The sequence below is a fragment of the Asparagus officinalis genome, chromosome 4 (assembly GCF_001876935.1).
Source record: "Asparagus officinalis chromosome 4, Aspof.V1, whole genome shotgun sequence".
NCBI classification, from domain to species: domain Eukaryota; kingdom Viridiplantae; phylum Streptophyta; class Magnoliopsida; order Asparagales; family Asparagaceae; genus Asparagus; species Asparagus officinalis.
The window spans coordinates 77191087-77210739 of NC_033797.1; the positions used below are offsets into that span (position 1 = coordinate 77191087).

The following is a 19653-nucleotide window of genomic DNA, read 5'->3' on the forward strand; positions in this document are numbered from 1 at the left end:
ATTATTTTCTAAGTTAATGGCCACTAAATCCAAATTTAATGGCCACTAAATCCATATCTAATGGCCATTAACTCTCTCTTGGCCTATAAGAGGAAAGGAGATTGCTCATTTTTGAGCAGTTGGAAACTTTGGCACTTTTTGGCATCTTATGAACTTGCTTCTTAGCAATCTTAGAGAGTTCAATATTCTCTAGAGAGATTAGAGATCAAGCACATCTCCGACAACCTTCAATTAACAGAAGACTCACTGCATTAGTCGGACCGTTAACGTTAACAGGATACGAGGTCAATGCTCTATTAGCACACAGAAAAGAACCTAGCCTAATAAAATTTTCTTATTCCTTGTAATCTTAAAGTTGTAACCTGAGTTTAGCTATAGTTTTTAAGACCTGAAACAGAAGGAAATGTCTAGAGAAGAAAAAGGAGAAGAGAAAAGATAATTTACAACTATTTCAATAAAGAGATGGACATGAATGCTATTTATTTTACTTCTGGATTAAAGTTCACATCAAGGAAAATACTAAAATAGGCAATTCTCAATTATAGCATTTAAAAACATTATGATTTTGTGTACTTGAAGAATGATAAGAGGCAACTCCAGGTAGGTCGCTCATTGTGTCATTAGAAAATAAATAAAGGACCTTACTGTGAGGATGAAGGGGCATGGCAAATAAAGGGCATGGAAGAACCTCACAATTGTATCAGGACATTCAAGAATAGATTGATTATAGACAATTGGCTGGCACATAAATACCTAGACAAGATTTTGAGAAATCCAAAATGGAGGCTAGTGGATATGAAGATGATATGAAGGACAACCTACTGCTTTTCTTAGATTTTATGTGGCTTTTGAAGCACTAAAAGTTAGGTTTTTCAGCTAATTGTAGACTCATAGTAGGTCTTGATGGTTGTTTCCTTAAGCGTGCTTGTGGTGAACAACTATCATGTACTATTGGGAGGGATGAAAATAATCATATGTGGCCAAATGGCATGTTGTTGAGAGGGAGACAAGGGATTCTTGGGAGTTGTTCTTAAGAATACTCACAGATGATTTGCGCATGGGTAATGTAGGGGGTTTTACTGTCATCTCTTATCAACAGAATGTGATAAGCTTTATTCTAATTGAATTTTGTTTAAACATTACATAATTCCATGATTCTAATTGCCTTTTTTTGCACATTATAAGGTTTAGTACCTATAATTCATGAAATATGGCCAAGGGTTGAACGTGGGCAGTGTGCTAGGCACATCTACTCAAACTGGAGGAAGATGCAGCTCTCAAAATCACTTTAAAAACAATTCTAGAAGTGTATAAAAGTGACAACTATGGAAAATTTTGTTGTGGAAACAGAGAAGCTAAGGAAATTTTCTGTTCAAGTATATGTTGACTTCATGTCTAGGGATCCTACTACATTCTGTAAGTCACACTTTTAAACTTATAGCAAATGTGATGTTGTGGATAATAAAATAGCAGAGATCTTTATTTCTTTTATTTTGCTTGCAATATATAAACCAATAATATCTATACTAGAAGATATTAAGTTGGATATAATGGATATGATGCCACAAAAGCTTAAACTTAATGAGAAATTTATTAGAGGTGTTACTCACAGGATACTCAAGAAATTGAATGAATACTATGATTTTCAAGCAAATTGTAAAGTGCATTGGAATGTCCTAGATGATCAATCTGGCTTTGAAGTGATTAAGAGGGGTAGTCACAAAGCTAACTTAAGCAATCGTACTTGATCATGTAGGGTATAGAATTTAGTAGGTATTCCATGTGGCCATGCTATTAGCGTTATTCTATTCATGAGAAAGAAGCCTGAGGATTTTCTATTAGAATATTATACACATGAGAACTATCTGCAAAGTTATACTAAATTGTTAAATCTAGTTAAGGAAAGCAAATTTTAGATATGAAAGGGGAGAATATAGTATTGATGCCTAACATTATTAGAAGAAAACTTGGAAGGCCCAAGACAGCTAGAAGGAGGGATACAACTAAGGTGTCAGAAACAATAAGAAAGCATCCAAGTAAGGAATCTCATATAAGTGCTCATCTTGTGGAAGTACTAAACATAATAGAAAGAATTGTTCTAATCCGCCATCAACACCACCACCCACACAAGTAAGGATATTCATTTCTCACTATTTTTTGACATATATCTTTAATGTGATCATAACATTTCCATAAATGCAACTTGTATTTTCATAATAGGATTCTCAATCAAGCTACTGATGGAGGCTTAGTTCAAGCCAGAAGAAAGGGTAGACCTAAGGGAAGCAAGAATATGATTGGACTAGCTTTTGAAGTTTTAACAGTGAACAACTCTCCCAATACTACTTCAATACTAATAGAGAGAAGAAGAAAGAGAAACATTGGAGATGGGGGTAGAGGTAGAGGGGGCCTCATCATAATTAGCCAATGAAGTTGCAGGACTATCACGAGGTTGTTAGGAAATCAGATACGCTCTGATACCCGTTGTTGGGGATTCAAGCTACCAAACGTTGGTACAACTGCTCCTTAGCTATTCGACCACCTGTCAAATATGAACCCTCTGCAAAATTTGCCCTACCGAATATTGTGTTAAGCAATAAAAAAAAGAAAATCACAGCAAATCAAAAATAACAAGGACAAAGAACACCGAGTTTAACGAGGTTCGGCAACTTGCCTACATCCTCGGGAGCCACACAAATAATTCTCTTTATATTAAAGAAGATTACAAAGCTTGTATAAGGGCATATCTCAACTTGAGATCTCTCAAGAGAAGAACCAATAGAAAAACTCTATATTGTTCAAATAAGGCACGAGATTTTCCAACTTGGAAAATTTCCTCTCTATTTCTCTCGCAATAAGTCGCTACAGGAATCTCACAAGAAAGAACGAGATTTTCTTCTAAAAATCTCGAGCTCAAATAAATGGTCGCCGCCATAATAAATCGCTAAGGATAAAGAGAAAAAATAGGGGCATGGTTTTTCTCGTGCTCGTGGGTTTAAATAAGAAAACCCTAGCCAGTTGGATCCAACTGTTCTCCAACATCGCAGGCGAAAGGGGATCGTGAGCTCGCCAGACATCATTTGAAATCCTCCTGCAGCTATCTACTCGCCTGCAGGAGGACCGCTCGAGCTCGCCTGTTGAAGACTCCTCTCGAACTCGCCTACAGCAAAAGCCCAACATCGAGCTCGCCTGTAGCCACGTTGACTCTGCCTGCTAGTTGTCAACTCTCCATCAAAGGGGTCGAGATTTCACCTGTTGTGGCCTCGTTGATCTCGCCTGCATCAAAGCTCAAACTCGTCGACTGGACTTTGCCTGAAGCCTATCAACTTCGAGCTCACCAACAGAGCATCGCCGGAGCTCACCATCGGCCTCGATTTCGTCTCTGATAGGTATGGATCTACACCCATATTCTATAATCTCCCACTTGGAGATCAAATCGTCGTCAGCAAGCTCTCTTTACAAGCATCTTCTCATGTGTGGCTCCGCCCTCATCTCTTACATATGAAGGCCAACTGAAGTTGCGCACAACTCCAGTTTCTGAATGGCCTCGTTGATCTCGCCTGCATCAAAGCTCAAACTCGTCGACTGGACTTTGCCTGAAGCCTATCAACTTCGAGCTCACCAACAGAGCATCGCCGGAGCTCACCATCGGCCTCGATTTCGTCTCTGATAGGTATGGATCTACACCCATATTCTATAATCTCCCACTTGGAGATCAAATCGTCGTCAGCAAGCTCTCTTTACAAGCATCTTCTCATGTGTGGCTCCGCCCTCATCTCTTACATATGAAGGCCAACTGAAGTTGCGCACAACTCCAGTTTCTGAATGGTGACTACCTTACTCAACATATCTGTAGGATTTTGGCTCCCTAAAATCTTCTCCAACTGTAACTTTCCAACCTCAATCATCGAGCGTATGAAGTGGTAACGTAACTCGATGTGCTTTATTCTGGCATGAAACACTAGGTTCTTGGCAAGGTGTATAGCACTCTGGCTATCACAATAAAGAACTTCGTTCCCCTGCTTCAGACCCAACTCTTCCAGGCACCCGGTTAACCAAATCATCTCCTTGCTCGCCTCTGTCACTGCGACATACTCTGCCTCAGTTGTGGACAACGTCACAATATTCTACAAACGTGAGACCCAACTCACTGCTGTTGACCCTAAGGTATAAACATACCCCGTGGTGCTTCGTCTTGTATCATGATCACCGGCAAAATTCGTATCCACATATCCATGCAGTACCAGCTCCTTTCTCCCAAAACACAGTGGCATATTCGTAGTCCCTCTCAGATATCGTAATATTCACTTCATGGCCTCCCAATACTGGTTCCTTGGGTTGCTGGCAAACCTGCTGTCAACTCCCACTGTATGGGCAATATCTGACCTCGTGCAAACCATTGCGTACATCAGACTACCAATGGCTGATGAATACGGTACCTTCCTCATGTGCTCCTTCCCTGCATTAGTATTGGGTGATTGCTCACCAGATAACTTGAACTGGCTTTCAAGGGGTGTGCTAACGACCTTAGCATTCTGCATGTTAAATCTCGGAAGTACTTTCTTAATGTATTCAGACTGACTCAACTTCAACGTCCTCAGCCGCATCCTGGCTAATCCGCATCCCAAGAATCTGCTTCGTAGCACCAAGATCCTTCATGGCAAACTCCTTTGCTAACTGCTTCTTCAGCTTGTTTATCTCCTGTAAATACGGTCTTGCAACTAACATGTCATTAACATACAGTAATAACACGATATAGCTGGACTCGAAACTCTTGAAGTAACAACAATGATCTGAATTGCATCTGCCATAGCCATTGATTTACATAAAGTTATCGAACTTCTTATACCACTGTCTTGGGGCCTGTTTCAATCCGTATAAGCTCTTCTTGAGCCTACACATCATCTCTTCTTTTCCTTCCTCAATGAAACCAACAGGTTGCTTCATGTAGATTTCTTCATCCAAGTCGCCATGAAGAAAGATAGTTTTCACATCTAACTACTCAAGGTAGAGATTTTCAATAGCTACCAAGCTCAACACCACCCTGATGGTTGTGAGCTTCATAACGAGGAAAAATATCTCCATATAATCCACTCATTCCCGCTGTTAGAACCCCTTCAAGACTAATCTGGCCTTGTATCTCTTCCTTCCATCACTCTCCTGCTTGACTCGGTAAACCTACTTGTTATGTAAGACCTTCTTCTGTGCAGGTAGTTGGGCTAACTCTCATGTCTCGTTCGAGTGGAGAGAATCCATCTCTTATTGCATTGCATGCTCCCACTGCTGAGATTCGCTCAGTTGCATAACCTCCTCATAGCATTCTGGTTCTCCGCTATCTGTCAAAAGTAGGTAGTCTAGTAACGAGAGATACCTAGGATTCGATTTGGGTATCCTGGATGACCTCCTAAGCTCCTCACCCTGGGTAGTCGGTTCTGCACCTAGAGTCTCCTCCGTTCTTCGGTCAGAATTGATATTGTCTCCCCCATCTGGAAGTTCTTCCAAATCTATATACTCGGATGCACCCGTATCCGTAGTGCTGCTCGCACTGCTTTGGCCCGCCTTGGCATTGTCTCTGTCCTTGCACATCACTTCCTCATTAAATATGACGTCTCGGCTTCTGATGATCTTCCTATTCTTCTCATCCCAAAGACGATACCTGAACTCATTAATGTCGTACCCAATGAATGTATACTTTAGTGACTTAGCTTCCAGCTTGTCCCTGACATGATTACTGATATGGACATATGCCACACAACCAAAGACTTTCAAGTGTGAGAGATTAACTTTCTTACCACTCCAAACCTCTTCCGGAATCCCAAAGTTCAATAGAACTGATGACCCATGATTTATCAAGTATGTTGTTGTATACACCGCGTCCGCCCAAAAAAATTTTGGTAGACCTGCATGTAAACACATGCTCCTCGCACGCTCTGTCAGCGTTCTGTTCATTCTTTCTGCTACGTCGTTCTGTTGCGACGTCCCGGGAGTAGTCCTCTCCAAACGAATCACGTTCAGAGCACAAAACTTCTTGGACTCCTCCAGTTCATATTCTTCATCGTTGTTTGATCTCAAACACTTCACATTCAGATCTGTCTCATTTTCCACCATGGCTTTCCACTTCTTGAAGATGTTGAATACCTCTGACTTGTGCTTCATGAAGTATACCCACACCTTTCTCGAGTGATCGTCGATAAAGGTAACGTAGTACGCCGAACCGTCAAGAGAAGATACACTAGCTGGAACCCATACATCTGTATGAACAAGCTCTAGCTTGTGAGCTTTAGGTGGTCTTCCACCCTTCAGAAAATTAACTCTCTTCTACTTCCCGAAGATGCAGTCTTCACAAACACCGACTTCCACCGAATCAATGCCTGTTAGCTTTCCTTCTGAGTGAAGAATCTTCATACCCTTTTCACTCATATGTCCCAGCCTATTGTGCCACAGGTCTACACTCTCTTTGCCTGCAGCAATCGCGAGAGTGTCACTCGCGTGTGAAGTTAGGTAAAGGGTACCGGTCTTGTTGCCTCGGGCAACCACCATTGTACCGTTAGAGATTTTTCACGAATCACCGGTGAATGTTGTAACATAGCCTTCTGCCCCAAGCTGACCAACTGAAATAAGATTCCTCATCAGCTTCGGTACGTGTCTGACATTCTTCAGAGACCACTTGGAACCCTTCAACTGTATTTGCACGTCACCTCTTCCAATGACACTACAGGGTTCATTATCCCCCAAGTATACTTTCCCAAAATCCCTTGCTACATAGTTCTGAAATAGCCTTCTATTAGCAGTGGCGTAAAAAGAGGCTCCCGAATCAATGACCCATGAATCGGAATCGCTATCCATAGCGAGAATCAATGCATCTTGCACAATATGAGCCTCTTGCTCATTTTTCTTCGGTGTTTTACAGGTAGAAGACATGTGGCCCTCCTGGCCGCAGTTCTAACATTTTCCTTTGATGGGTCTCACCTTCGAGTTAGACCTCTTCTTCTTCGACTTCGATCGATTTCTGTTTTGGTTCCCCTATTATGGCTTCTGCCTCTCTGCTCGAGACTTAAGGCTGAACCTGAACCTGAACCTTCTAATTCATTCGATTTTCTTCTAACCTCCTCGGATAGAACCATAGCTATCACCTCGTTCAGCCTCAACTTCTCCTTTCCCGCCGAATTACTAATTGCGGTCACGCTACCTGCCTAACTATCTGGCAACTGCGATAGTATCAATAAGGCCTACACTTCATCATCAAATTTGATGTCGACTGAGATTAGTTGATCAACAATCGTGTTGAACTCACTGAGATGTATCGTGAAGGAACATCATTCTGCCATCTTGAGGTTGAATAGCGTCTTGACGAGATGCACCTTATTTGTAGCTGACGGTTTCTCGTACATTGTTGTGAGCGCTTCCATAAGCTTCACTGTCGTCTTCTCCTTTAATATATTGTGTGCTATAGATTTTGCGAGGGCCAATCGGACCTACCCAAGGCTTTTCGATCCAATATTTCTCAGTCCTCGTCGGATTCTTCTTTCTTCTGTCATTTTACTTTACCCATCAACGGACGGTAAAGATCCTTCTGGTACAGATAGTCCTCCATCTGTGACTTTCAGTAGGCGAAGTCTGGTCCGTCAAACTTCTTAATTTTTGATTTGCCTTCTTCTGCCATTTCTTACACACACAGATCTGAACAATGGCTCTGATACCAGTTGTTAGGAAATATCAGATACGCTCTGATACCCGTTCTTGGGGATTCAAGCTACCAAAAGTTGGTACAACTGCTCCTTAGCTATTCGACCACCTGTCAAATATGAACCCTCTGCGGAATTTGCCCTACCGGATCTTATGTTAAGCAATAGAAAAAAGAAAATCTCCTCTCTATTTCTCTCTCAATAAGTCGCTACAGGAATCTCACAAGAAAGAACGAGATTTTCTTCTGAAAATCTCGAGCTCAAATAAATGGCCATCGCCACAATAAATTGCTGAGGAGAAAGAGAAAAAACAGGGGCATGGCTTTTCTCATGCTCGTGGGTTTAAATAAGAAAACCCTAGCCAGTTGGATCTAGCTGTTCTCCAACATCGCAGGTGAAAGGGGATCGCGAGCTCGCCAGACATCATTTGAAATCCGCCTGCAGCTGTCGACTTGCCTGTAGGAGGACCGCTCGAGCTCGCCTGTCGAAGACTCCTCTCGAACTCGCCTGCAGCAAATGCCCAACATCGAGCTCGCCTGTAGCCACGTCGACTCCACCTGCTAGTTGTTGACTTGCCATCAAAGGGGTCACGATTTCGCCTGTTGTGGCCTCGTTGATCTTGCCTGCATCAAAGCTTGAACTCGCCGACTGGACTTCGCCTGAAGCCCATCAACTTCGAGCTCGCCAACAGAGCATCGCCGGAGCTCGCCGTCGGCCTTGATTTCGTCTTTGATAGGTATGGATCTACACCCATATTCAACAGAGGTAGAGGCAGAGGAAATCATCCATCAGTTCCAGTTGGATATGGATTATGGCATGGAGATCGTGGAGAAGTTGCATGGAAAGACCCAAAACAAATTGGCTCATCACAAAATGGCTCTCAAGTCATAGAGTGATCATAGCATAGCATGGTTATATTTCTTTTTGGGGATTTTTTTTTTCAGGAAACAATGGAAACTGTGTTTCGAATGCTCCTGGTTATGTCTTTTTGGTTTTAATTTTGTAAAAACTGTGTTGTGGGGCTCAGGTTGAAGTCATGGACATGTTGAAATTTTCATTTTCAACAGTAATATGGTTTTGAAAGTGATGTTATGGCTTATATTATGTGCAATACATGTTTCATATAATATGCGTTTGAATTTGATGTTATGGTGCATATATATATGCCCAGATTTCATGAATGTAAGCTCATAATAATAAACATAATTCCTTCAAAACAGGTATTGTGCATATATGCTCAGATTTTAAGTCCAGATTTTGTGTATGAATCTTAGTGCATATAATCCACATTGTGCATATTGCACATCGCTGAAACTTACACATAATCTCACATATTGTACACAATCTATCATAACATTTTGTAAAATAAGAAAAAGTCTCGATATTCATTAATATCACAAAATAAAGATACATTCATCGAATTACATCTAATTCACTATTAGGTAAGGGTGGCACTAGGGGCACACCCCCAACCACAACCTCAACCACACCCCCTCTCTCATTTGCTACAGTGCACCGGCCCCCACATGAGATTTTAAAAATTTAAAATCCTATATGGGGGCCGATGCACTGTAGTAAATAAGAGAGGGGGTGTGATTGAGATTGTGGTTGGGGATGTGCCCCTATCATTTTCCTTTGTAAAACCTCCTACTTAGATTATCATTGTCACTAATGTGCAGTAATCGCACTCCAAATCACAATGACACAATTTAACACCACTAAACTTAGCAGCTTAACTCCATTAATTGTTGTAGACAAGCCATCCGTTGATATCATGGCCAAAGTTCACCCATTTGCTAATTAACGAAGAGCTTGAGCTTGAATAAGACATCACAAATAAGAAATGAGATCAGTTTCACCCTAGATTCCTATACGAGCTCTAATTTGGGTGGTTTTCTTCAACCCTAATTTCACCCCCAATTTTAAACCCCCTTCGGTTTTAATAGAGCCCAACTACCATTGCCATGTCAGCTAACTTCATCCACATCAGCGAGAAAAACCAACAAAATTAAATCATGTGCAATCACATGAGAACTTCGGACAAATTTTTAAAACCGACCTCTTTGGGTTTTTAATTGCAAAAAACGACTCATTTCAATCTTATTTATAAAAACCGACCCAGTTGGTTGAAACTGGGTCGGTTTTTAAAAAAAAAATTCCCAAACTTCACGGGAGTTCAACTCCCGTGAAGTTTTGTTATGAGAAAAACTTCACGGGAGTTCAACTCCCGTGAAGTTTCCCAAAAAAATTTAAAAAAACCGACATGTTTTCAACCCCTGGCTAAAAACAGGTCGGTTTTTGTAAATATTTTTAAAACCGGTCGTTTTTTGCAATTAAAAACCCAAAGGGATCGGTTTTGAAAATTTGTCCTGAGAACTTCTGGATTCAAAACTCAACGCCGGCCGTCGGAGCCTTAGTGGCAAAATGGATCTCACACAATATGTCTTATTATCGCCGGTGCCACTAAATATGCCTTATTGGTACAAATGTGCCACTAAATATACCAATATGGTAATTTAACCCTTTAAAAATGAAGGGGGGAACCGCAAAACATGTAAAGTGTTACATACATGATCTCAAATAGTTGTCTACACAGCGGTACATCAATAAGTCAAACAATTAAAGAAAATATTTATCAATGATCTTATCCTCATATATGAATAATTTTATGACAGAAATCTTTTTTTGTTTTTTCCTTTTTGGTGCCTAATTTTCGGAAAGAAGTCTAGAAGCCACGTTTCTCCCGAAATCTGATATGAAAGACAGATAATGATAACCACGTTCAAAGAATTTGTGCGAGGTTGCTCAGAAAAGAATTCTCAATGACAGGCTCTATATATACCGTCTGGTTATAGGCCAACAGCTAAGCAATGGTTATGAACTGTCTTCATAATTTTGATTTCTATCTTCTTTGTTATAGCAGAAAGGTCATATGTAGTTGGATAATGTGCCATCAAGTTATGATAAAATCAAGCTACTAGAAACCTGCAGGTTGTAAATCAAGAAGCATCACAAAAATCATGAAACTCATCTACATAATTTGTAGCCATATCATTTAATTAGTTGATAAACCTTTCTCTAAAATGGTCAATTCAAGTTTAGATCCTATAGTACCAAGAGTCCCAAACTATGTCAGTTTTAGAAGGTCTAGCCACAGTCACGAGTGGGGTTCATTCGCCCCACTTACGGCTGTGGCTAGCATTGGCCATGCCAGTTCTATGTACAAAATCCAGAAAAGAACACAGTTGCCTCCCTATATAACATTTCGTTGTGCTGTCTGCTCCTGTTTCTTCTGAATTCCCAACTGTGTAACAAGATGGGTACATTTTCTTTTGGCTTCTCCAAGTTCACGCTCAAGATCTTCAATCTGTCCAATGCAAGTAAATTTACACAATTTGATGGAAGAATTGCAGAATATTTTTTAACAAAAGAAGGAAATTGAGAAATAGCATCTCACTGTCTGTTTTAGCTCGGTCTCCCGTCGCTGGAGCTCTTCACGCCTGCTTACAGAATGATTTATATGATGTGAACTTCATGGATCTCATTGAATGGTTCACTAACACGGCTAGCTTAATTTGTAGTGGTTAGTAAAGAAAAGGGTCAAGGCTCGTAATTTATCAAAACAGTCAGAGATGAAAATTTTGGGGATCAAAAATGCAAAATTAAATGATAAATTTGTTTCTCTACACATATTTGAAGCTCACCGCCACCTACTAACGAAGTCCTTCTCCGCACATAATGTTTGACCTTATGGAGTTCACAGATCTCATAGAAGGGGTCAATATGATACTAATATTCACTGTATGAGTAAGCAAAGCCTTAGAGCTTGTGATCTATCCACAGTCGCGAATAAAACATATGGGAATGAAAGATACGATAATTCTCTTCCCACTATGAAAAAAAACTGATAGAGATCCAAAGAATATGCAGGAAAAACCTATTAAAAACATACCATACTTCAAATGAAACTTTTCAAAGTGTCAAGCATGGGTCATACATGAATAAAGGGCATCCAACACATGTAGGTGCAAGAAAGATAATAAGCCCTATACACTACTGTCTTAATTTAGCTATCAAAGCAGCAAGGACACAGGTATTAAGCAAGGAGATCTTTCGACAACATCATACCAATCAAACGAGATTACTTTAACGAGCAATGAATAGTTGAGAAATTTTGAGGAATTCATTAGAACAGGAACCACACCCTCGAGAAGAGAAGATATGTAGCTACACCCTCAACTAACCAATGCATCAAACTTGATTCCTTAACAATAATCAAAATGGTACTATATATTCTGATTTCACCACTTTAATAAGGAACCCCAACCTCAACCTACTGACCCAAAAAATAAAGGCTAACAATTCAAGTCTCAACTGAAGAAAATTCAAGCAAGAACCCTAAGGAACTAATGACCATTAAATTAAATCTATAATCTATCAAGTAAACACATTAAGACTATAAATTAAATCTATAATCTATCATCAAGTAAACGCATAAAGACTAAAAAGCAAACACAAACTAACAAATGAAAATAAATGATAAAGTGAATTTGATCTGGTAAATCTCCAAGAGTACTACTTTTGAAGCATAACACTACAATTTGAGCTCATGGAAATTGATGTTCCACCTCTCAGGAATTGCTAAATGATATGAAATGACATTGGATTGCTTTATATAAACTATGTAACCAACAATTAGTCCTACTTTTATTTAAGTTGTCAGACCAAAAAATTAAACGGTTGCATTTTGGGCTGATAAAGTTGGTGTAATCATTGTAATGCTAACAATATGAAATGGTATTGGAGTGCTTTATGTGACCTACTTAACCAACAATTAATCGTAATTTGTATAAGTTGAAAGACCAAACATAAGCCATTAGTTTTTGGACTAGTAAATTTGATGTATTGGTGTAAATTAACAAAAAAAAATGAGAAAATAGTATTTAAATATCTTGTACAAACATTATGAGAGAAATATCAAATTGATCGATTGCTTCTGGTTAACCTCACATCACATCACACATCAACAAATCACAGCCCATCCTAGCTTAACGGAAGGGAACAAAAAGAAGCAACATAGTTCAAGGTGGATTTGGATTGTGCCTAATGCCTATAGATAAGTTCTTTTATGGAGGAAATTTACAGAAAATTGATTTCTAGAAAGTATCTACTAAATACTAAAGGGTTTGATATATTTGAATTTTTTTTTTTTTTTGAAGATTTGTTTGAATTGGGATAAGCATGAATGTGTAAGAGATTGAGTACGAATAACATTAGTAGTAATGTACAAATACAAGGGGAAAAAAGGAAGATTGTGTGAGATAATATGTGGGCGAGAGAGACGTCACATGAATGGGTTTTAGATTCTGCAGTTGAAAGAAGCTAAGAAAATCTAGCTTATCTAGATAGGGTCTTTTCACTTCTGCTTATTTAAAATGTCTTTTTTATGTTGATTACCAAACATCCATTTTTTATGTCAAATAAGCACATATTTCTTTAAAAAAACAGTGACGAGTTTTTGTAAGTAAATCCCCACCCTTAAGCACATATCAAGTGAGGTTAAATCATGTTGTATGGCATTTCTCTCATTATGGCAGGTTGTTTAGTCCAATCTCATCTACATTAGTTGAGGGTATTTTCAAATTAAGCATGCACGGACCATTGTTGCAGGCTTATTATACCATTGTTGAAATTGATGAGGTGTGCAACTGATACAAATTCACAATCTATGGTGGTTACTAGCAGATCATAGATGGTAGAGCCTCCTTTTGATCCATATCCACAACAAGAACTAATTAGTAAAAAAATTTGATTTCCTAACATGGGAGGTTCTTTACAAACACTTTCAACAAGAATTAAAAAAAAAAATTGAAAAAGACAAAAGAGGTTTCTTACCTGCCAAACAATTGAATGTTTTCTTCACTTAATTTCTCAATCGAAGTACCGGCTAGAATATCAAAAGAATCATGTTCCTCGAGGTCCTGAAAGCAAGTATCATGACACTGGTGCTTCAAATAGTCTCAATGACAAGATTCATTATAAAAGTTAAAAACAATATTAGGCTTAATTAAAGAAATATATTTACAATTGACAGACAGTCTAAAGTTTTGAGTTACCGAAGTTAAGGTTATGTAGTCATTTTGGGGTTAAAATTTGTTTCTAATATTCAGATTTTCAGTCTTATGGATGCCTTTTGTTAACCCATTCAATTTTTTGACATGCCTATGACATTTACTACAAATAGTCATACAGATCTTACCAGTCTATTAATAATTGGCTTGTGTGCAGGGAAACTGTTTTGTTGTTAGTCTTCTCGGACTGAAATTTGTGCCTAGTAAGAGGGTCAAAATTGTGCTCCAGAACCAATCTCATTATGCTCAGAAAAGCCCAAATGTTTTAAGACTTTTACGTTCTTTTTCTCAAATGAGAATCCAGCATAACAAAAGAATGATAAATAAGAGTATCACATGATAGCACGGGTCCTAAGCAGAAGTGCAGTGAGGCTTCCGCTAACTTATTCTTTCAGTGGAGCGGAAGAAGAAGAATTTACCAAAACCAGTTTCCTTTAAGGACAATTGAGAAATCAATTTTTGATATTAATGCTATAAGTAAAACCAAAGCCAGTTTCTGTCAATGAAGATTGAGAAATCAATTTTGGATACAAATGCTATATGTATACATTCTACTACAAAATTATGCAGCAACAATTTTCAGAAATCAAGATGCATATTAGTTACATGGTTAACGAATTATACCAAAATAGATGAGGGAAAAAATAGACAAGCATAAAGAAGTATAATCTATAATGAATTGATGAAAGAATAATGAAAATAAAGAGAAGTACCACCTCTTGGGGTAACAAAAGGGCAAGCAGCAGATTTAAGCAAACAACTTTATGAACTAAGAATAAGGATACAAATAAAACAAATATATATGTTGGTAAAATATCAAATGCCTTTTGCATAAAATGAATCATTAGAATGAGAAAGGATGATCAACTAACAAATAAAATGAAAGAACATGAAAAAGTTACTGAAAGAAGATATGCACCTCACTTAATTCAGTAGGCTCCATGACGGAATGCACAGCATTTGCTTCATTAAGAGACACTGGTGATAGTTAAAAGTAAACAATTACCATATATTAGCACTCCAGAACAATTGTGTAGTCTTCTATGTTTCATGGTCAATAAAAAAGAATGATCGGTAATCTATTTAAGATTTCATCACATATTCTGCAGAAAAACAATTTCAACATGCAAGATAATTCCCAAGCTGTAGAAATGAAACTAGACTGTTATTCAACAACATAAGCGCATAGGCTACAGAATGCAACCAAATGTGCATGTACAGCATGCAGTAGTTATCCACATTATTGTCCAGACCATCTAATATTTTAATATTTATTTACGATACAATCACTGCTCCCGCAATTTTTTTCTTCTCAGTAATAACACGCAAGTAGGGTTAATTTTCTATAGTGAGAAACTACATGTCTGTCACAACAAAAGTATAGGCAGGCCTTCAATATTCGTTTGAAAACCTTTCAGATTCAACCACATGAGAAAGAGGATAGAATTTGAGCATACTATATTTTCTACAAAAGAGATGTTTAAATTTGAAAATGCTGAAGTATCACTGCATATGCCAACTGATCGATGTTATCATTGCATCTTAAAAGCCTGATCATATGAAGCTAATGGAATTGTCAAACCCTGGGGACCAGAACAGAGATGAATTTCTAGCATGTACAAATCATTGACTACACTTCATGCCCAGTTTCACCTTTTTTCAAGGAAATAGGCAACTTCAATGGAGGTTCCTGCCATATTGGCCAAATATTATTTGTGTCACTAACATTTGGAAGTCATTATTGAGGGTCTCTAATTTTACCTCCATCATTAGCCTAGGTCCTTTTTATAAACTATCATTTAATCTTGCTAATGTGTCAATGATGTGGCAGGACAAACTTGTAATTTCACTAATTGTTTCCTGATATGGCACGACAAACTTGGAGTTTCACTATTTTTTGCTAGCAGGGTCATGTCATTATCATGCCAATAAGATTTAACGGAAGTTTGTAAAATGACCTAGGTTGCTGACGGAGCTAACATTAGGGACCCTAATAATGACTTACAAACATTAAGGACCCAAATGATATTTGGCCGAAACATTAAGGACCTTGATGATATTTGGCTGAAACATTAGGGATCTCCAGTGAACTTTTGCTAAAGAAATACATGCTACTGGGAAGCATATACGCAACCGGTGTTCCAATGTGTAAAGCGGTTAATAAGCACCCTATCGCCTGCTAAAGTAGGACAGCTATTTACATAATAAAGACATACTTATGAATATAAAATACAAAATTTTATATATATATATATATATATATATATAAAGATAACCTTAAAATTTTAAATATAGAAGAAATAAACATGCGCAAGAATCATCGTGTATAATGTAATAGCTCTTTATTATTTCTACTATTGATAACAACTAGATGTAAGCTAAAAATATGAAAACAACTTGATGAAGGTGAAAAAGAAGCTTGAAAAAAACATTGCAGAAAATTAAAAAATTATAGTGGATAAAGAGGTGGATCGTTCTTTCAAACAAGATAAATTCAAAACATTGTGATGAACTGAAGTTTGCAGAACAAAATCAAAGGAAAAAAATAGTCAATATTATAGTACAGACAATAACATCTTCAAACAACATAAATATGATGAAAATTAGAATCAAAATGGAAAAAAGATGCTTCCAGAACAAAAAAAAGGAAAAAGTAAGCAACCTTGTTGGTTAGTGCTTCCCCATCTACTAACCTATTTAATCCACTTTAATGTCGTATAAGTGGGTGTTTTAGCATCTGCTATACCCTACATACTTAATAAAGTGTCACGGATATGTGTAGATGCTGCAGCCTTCAACATTATAGCCGCACTACATTCTCATATTTGGAACACTACTCAACGACACAACAACAGTTACAACATTAGTTACAAGGAGAACCTTGCCAAGAACTCGGGTTTTAAAACCTAATATTAAGGCTCATTGCAACAGCAAGAGATTAGCTTTTGTCATTGCAAAGAAGCCAAGCGTTATAACTTTTTATGCAGAGAAATATATGGCAAGAAGTGATTCGACAAGTATTTGTAGATGATATCTTTGAACTAAATTTAGGATATGGACTACACATATGATGTATAAACAAACTTCCCTTTGTATTTGTTTTTAATTTCCTTATACAATGACCAACTATAGTTAGAAAGCAAGATCAAGTTTTCTGTGTAGCTTTATTTGCATATTGACGTCATGACCACCACAGGAAGATTAGCCATAAACGTTGGGAGGTCAATTCACAAAATCTCAAACGTACAAGGAAAGAAGAAAAAGCAGAAACCAGAAAACAGTCTTTATTGTCTTTGAAAAGGTTCTGAATCTATGAACCATTAAATTGGTCCAACTCAATAGGATGACTTACTGAATAATCCATTTGCACGCTCCCATATAATGGAATTATTTTAGCAAGAAAGAAACAGACCCACCAACAACTAGGAAACACAACATTAGGATGAGAGATTAATATCACCGTCAGAAATTCCAACATGTGTAGTTTCATCATCACCTGGTTTCTCAACGTGGACATCAGGCTGCACGTCAGCTGACAGATCTATGACATGTTGACCAGCAAAGGGTTGCTGCTGTGCCTTTTGCTTCAGTCCGTTAGAATGCTTGTCAGATCCTTTCTGCTTGCTGTTTATCTCCTGATAACCAATATGGTGACAATTGTTTTTCCTGCACGAAACAAGATAATGACTTGTAATAGAATGAAATGGATCAAGGGATAAACAAAATATTTCGTTGATCAAAACATGGACCCTGCTCATAAAACAAACATCGTGAACATGTTTGAGTGACTGAGTTATACTAGGAATAATGCTAAATCCATATCAGTAGGAATGTAGGATACCCATGCACAAACACGTGCGTGCACATATTGATAGAAAGAAACCAGTGGTAACGAGATTGGCAATGAAGGGCAGAGAACAAATTGACAGAGAAAGTATCAATGGTCGATGTTGCGGTTGCAAAGAGGAACTCGTCACAAATGGCTAGACAGAAGACAGATGGAACAGTAGAATAGGACGCCAAGAGGCTTTTCAGAAATTTTCACCATTGAGAAGGAGCTCTACATAAGAGGCCAGAGGGCAAAAGGGCACTTCCACATAGCTGATACGAGAATCTCGACGAGAGAAACTGAAGGGTTTTAGGACACGAGGAGCAATAGCATCAGATGTTATCAAAGTTGTGTAGTATCAGCATGATGAGAGACTAAAACAAGAAGCAGCTTCAGAAATCAGGGAGAGACCAAGAAAAAGCGATGGAAATGGACTACTATTATCAGAGCGGGATGCAATGACGAAGGACCCCAAAAGGAAATGCAAAGAAAAGAAGTCCAAGTTTATATTGACGATCGGTCAGATTTGGATGACTTTGACTCCAAATTTGACGTGACATATAAGGAACTAGCAAGAAAGAGGAAGATCGGTGTAGTTGAGGATACATATTATGACGATGAAGGATGAGTTGGAATGCATGTGCGAAAGGCATCAGAGGCCACACAAACATGATAAAAAATGATGAGTTTCAGATCACCTGTGAGGGTGGAACGAAGGGGCCATAGGAGGATCCGCATGGGAGCCAATCAAGAAGGAGTAGACTTGCCATGAAGACAATTTTTTTTTTTAATTTTAAGGGGAAGTGGGGAGAGCAACAAAGAGGAAGATCAACGCTTGAAATGGCGGTCCCCCTCGACAGCCCTAATGGCGGTCCTTCTCGACGGCCGTAAGAATTAAAGAAGAAAAGTGAGGTTTCTAGGATAAACATTCCACTTTGGTACCATGTCCAACTGTCTACATAAGTTTGGGAACGGACCTAAATAACATGACATGAACTTATCCCTTTTTTATTTTATTTTTATTTTTTGGAAAGAAGTGACAAGAGAGGTTGTATGTATAAATTGCATGAGCGATAAATAAATTACAAATACATATTATGCACATACCAGTAGTCAAGGATGATATGTCTAAGCTTTGTTTCCAAACGAATAAACAAAGGTGTTCTCTCAAAATCCTGTTTGTCATGAGCTGGCTCGATAAAGTTTGCTTCAAGGACTCCTGTACGAAATCACACGTTAGATATTGAAATGGTTAGAAGAATTACTTCGAACAGAAAAAAGGATTAGGGATGCATACCTACAACACACCTCCCTCGGCTAGAACCTTCTTGAACAACTTTCCAGAACGGCTACAAGAATAAATTTAACAAATTAGTAATTGACATATGCACTCCAATTTATCCCTAGGGTTTGCACACAACCAAACAGAGGAAAACTCAAAATGATCTGAATATAAAAAAAAGGTATGATAAGGTCTAACATCTGTCTGAGCAACAAACAACTAAATAGTGAACTCAATGGGTCCCCTCAATCTACAACAATGAGAAATACTATGGGGAAAGACAATAGATTGGTTCCCAACATACATATATTAACGTGGGTATATAACTACTGAATAATTGCACTTCTTGTAAATCTCACAAGCGCAGTACCCTCGTGATATGTTATGCACTTTGCGCTATGTTTCAGTAGTTCCAAGGAGAGTCCTGTAACCTTTGTTGCTATGTCTTATGGAATCAAGAAATAAGTTTCTGACATTAAAATAGATGTGCTGAATCACCACATACCTCCTAACATAGACTCTTGTTGAAGTGAGTATTATAGCCAAGATCAGGAGCAGTACCATAGCACAACAAGACAGTATCTTTGAAAAAAGAGTTTGTATCCGGAAAAAAATACAAGAATGTCACAACCGAGAAATATACGGATTGAGGCATTCAATTAAAGGCTTATAATGCTACATTTCATTTGATTATTACATTCATGTGCATAAAGCTTATAACTATAG

At 38.2% G+C, this 19653-nt stretch overlaps 1 protein-coding gene and 1 long non-coding RNA gene across 2 annotated transcripts in view; both read right to left on the reverse strand.

Moving 5' to 3' along the window:
* LOC109837764 lies at nucleotides 10226-10863 on the reverse strand. Its single transcript, XR_002246421.1, has 2 exons — nucleotides 10528-10863; nucleotides 10226-10435 (listed from the first exon to the last, which is right to left on the reverse strand). It is a non-coding gene; the product is annotated as an uncharacterized LOC109837764 (long non-coding RNA).
* Nucleotides 10867-19653, reverse strand: part of LOC109837762 (protein MICRORCHIDIA 2-like) — a 22560-nt gene continuing 13773 nt past the window's right edge. The window contains exons 12-18 of the mRNA XM_020406111.1: nucleotides 18943-18994; nucleotides 18753-18864; nucleotides 17313-17482; nucleotides 14736-14794; nucleotides 13581-13666; nucleotides 11143-11185; nucleotides 10867-11052 (exon numbers count right to left, since the gene is read on the reverse strand). Of these exons, the coding sequence (XP_020261700.1) occupies nucleotides 10939-11052; nucleotides 11143-11185; nucleotides 13581-13666; nucleotides 14736-14794; nucleotides 17313-17482; nucleotides 18753-18864; nucleotides 18943-18994 (636 nt within the window). The 3' untranslated portion in view covers nucleotides 10867-10938. The remainder of the gene's footprint in view (nucleotides 11053-11142; nucleotides 11186-13580; nucleotides 13667-14735; nucleotides 14795-17312; nucleotides 17483-18752; nucleotides 18865-18942; nucleotides 18995-19653) is intronic.